The sequence below is a fragment of the Alligator sinensis genome, unplaced genomic scaffold, assembly GCF_000455745.1.
Source record: "Alligator sinensis unplaced genomic scaffold, ASM45574v1 scaffold84_2, whole genome shotgun sequence".
NCBI classification, from domain to species: domain Eukaryota; kingdom Metazoa; phylum Chordata; order Crocodylia; family Alligatoridae; genus Alligator; species Alligator sinensis.
In genome coordinates, this window is record NW_005842247.1 from 156,742 (window position 1) to 159,133 (window position 2,392).

Genomic DNA, 2,392 nt, shown 5'->3' on the forward strand with positions numbered 1-2,392 from the left:
AGTTGGGAGGCATCTATTTTCCAGAAGGGGAAGGCAAGGGAAGACCAGGTGAGTGGCTCATGCTCATGCAGATAATCTGTGACAGTGCTGGGAATTAAACCTAGTCTCTACCTAGGGTAGTCCACTGATAATTAGAACAGTTTCTTGTCCATGTATGGAATTTTTGCTATCTTTTCATAGCAAGAGTTGCATGTGCTATTCTTGTCCCTTCAGTGTTCAAATGTACAGAAAGCTTACTAGAAACAGAATGCTTTAAGCGTGCCTGCTTCATCCCTGAGTTCAGAAATCGCCTGGGCATCCCTGAGTTTAGAGTCACCTGGGCATTCTGTTGAGCTTTAAATCTACCGTACTACACAAGGTTTTCCAGAGACACTGTTTGACACGGAAAGGAAGTCACAAGACTCCTCATCTTTGGAGACACGTCATGAACTGTAACAGTAGAGAGAGAAAGCATCAGCACAAAAAGGTGCACAGCCCTCTCTTTATATCTGATTTGAAACATCCTGGGCATATCTACACAAGACCCTGATTGTGCATTTGGTACTGCACCATCCCAGCAGTGCATAGTTATTTTTAGACGCTATGTCACTGTAGCGATGAGCTACGGAGATGTAACTTGTAGCTATGGCAACGTAGCGTCTTACGTAGGCATGTCCCCTGCTTAGCATGCTACTTACTGCAGTCTCTTTTCTGAGCATTTTATAATTGTTAATAGTTCCATAAACTAAAAATAGGTTTTGAAAACACAATTTATGTATTTTTTTCAGAAACAGGAAAAAAATCTAGTTTTGAAAAGTTTTATTGCTACATTTGTATTTCAAAGATATTCTTCAGCAGAAGTTTATTTCTGGTATAAAAAATTCAGTTTGATCATTTAATAAAACTTAACCAAGATCTAAAATACATTACTGATATGCTAATACATATTAATTAATCATTGTCAGGGCATTGTTAGTAAAGAGCAGCTGAATTTATGCAATAACATAGTTCATCATAACAATTATGTACTTATTAAATTTATCAAGGAAAGTTCTGAACACAGTTAGCAATACATGTAATATAAAAAGGGGGAAATGGTTAAAGAACATATTCCTATCCTGACTTACTAGGAAGCACACAACTTCTATTAGCAGTTATGGAAGTTTGTACCTATTAGTCCCTAGAACATCAAAAGGAATATATGATGTCTCCAAACCTATATTAATTTAATAGTAATCGAGTCACTGATTATTACCATAGGAACACAGGAAAACAGATAAAGAGTTTTCTTCTCATCTCAAGGCAATAAAATGCATACATCTAGCTCCCATTAAAACTACTAGGAAGTGGGAGAGATGAAATTATATTCTTACATTATTTCCAAGAATAATCTCATTACAAATTAAATTTGTACATTCGTATTACATATTAGAAAACATGTAAGAAATTTTACTATACATCTAACAGGAAGTGTAAAAAAGTTGAAAGAGTCACAGTCAAATTACCAGAAGCATGTTAGGACCTTGGAATTAGAGGCCAAACATTTTAAACACAGGTGTCCAAAGTTAGGAATTTATATCAGTGTTGTCTGATTTGCAAACAGTATTACCTTCAATGTGTGTGCAATACTTTTGAAAAATCAGCCTGTTAGGCTTGTACACTCAAACATAAGCATCCAAGTTTGGAAATTTTGGCTAAATTCTTTAGTTCTTCATGTGTTTGCTCACAATGCAGCATACAATCATTTGAATGTAGTTCACTGAATAGATAGTTTCCTTAAACAAGTAGTGGGAAATTTTCAGTTGTAGATATACCAGAAAGACATTTACTGCTTCAGACTCATGGTTAATTAACTTGCTGGATTCAAAATATTTCTTTTTATGGTAACAGTATGATAGAATGGCTTGTGAGAAATTCTAATATAGCAGCAGCTATTTTTTATTAGTAATATATAACATTTTTTAATATAGAGCTTATATAATAATTTCTAGATAAAGTCCAGAAAAAGGATTACTTTTAAAACTGAGGATCTTCATTTTGGTTTAGATTGGTGCAAGGAAGAGATTCATCTTCTGTGGTCACCTGTGGTCTGTTTTTGTAATTGTAAGTGTGTGTAGAAATGTTGTTCTCCGTATTTCGATAGACCTATATATTGAGAAAACAAAATAACTCATAGTCATTATTATTTGTTGTACACAAAACAATGCACATTAGTATCTATTTTTCCTTTTAATATTGAAGGCTTTGCATAATTTAAATCAGTGTAACTATATTAGCAAAACAGCAAATTCAGTACAGCAAGTAATACAGTAATGAGTTACCAACTGTGAACTGCAAAGCCCATCACTTACAGGCACCAAATACATAGGGGCCTGAGGGCAGTATTTGTCCTGAACTCCCAGTATCGTGTAGG

At 34.6% G+C, this 2,392-nt stretch overlaps 1 protein-coding gene across 1 annotated transcript in view; it reads right to left on the minus strand.

Moving 5' to 3' along the window:
* Positions 1–1,994: 1,994 nt before the first annotated feature.
* Positions 1,995–2,392, minus strand: part of FLT3 (fms related tyrosine kinase 3) — a 68,961-nt gene continuing 68,563 nt past the window's right edge. The window contains exon 24 of the mRNA XM_014521727.2: positions 1,995–2,124. Within this exon, the coding sequence (XP_014377213.1) occupies positions 1,996–2,124 (129 nt within the window). The 3' untranslated portion in view covers position 1,995. The remainder of the gene's footprint in view (positions 2,125–2,392) is intronic.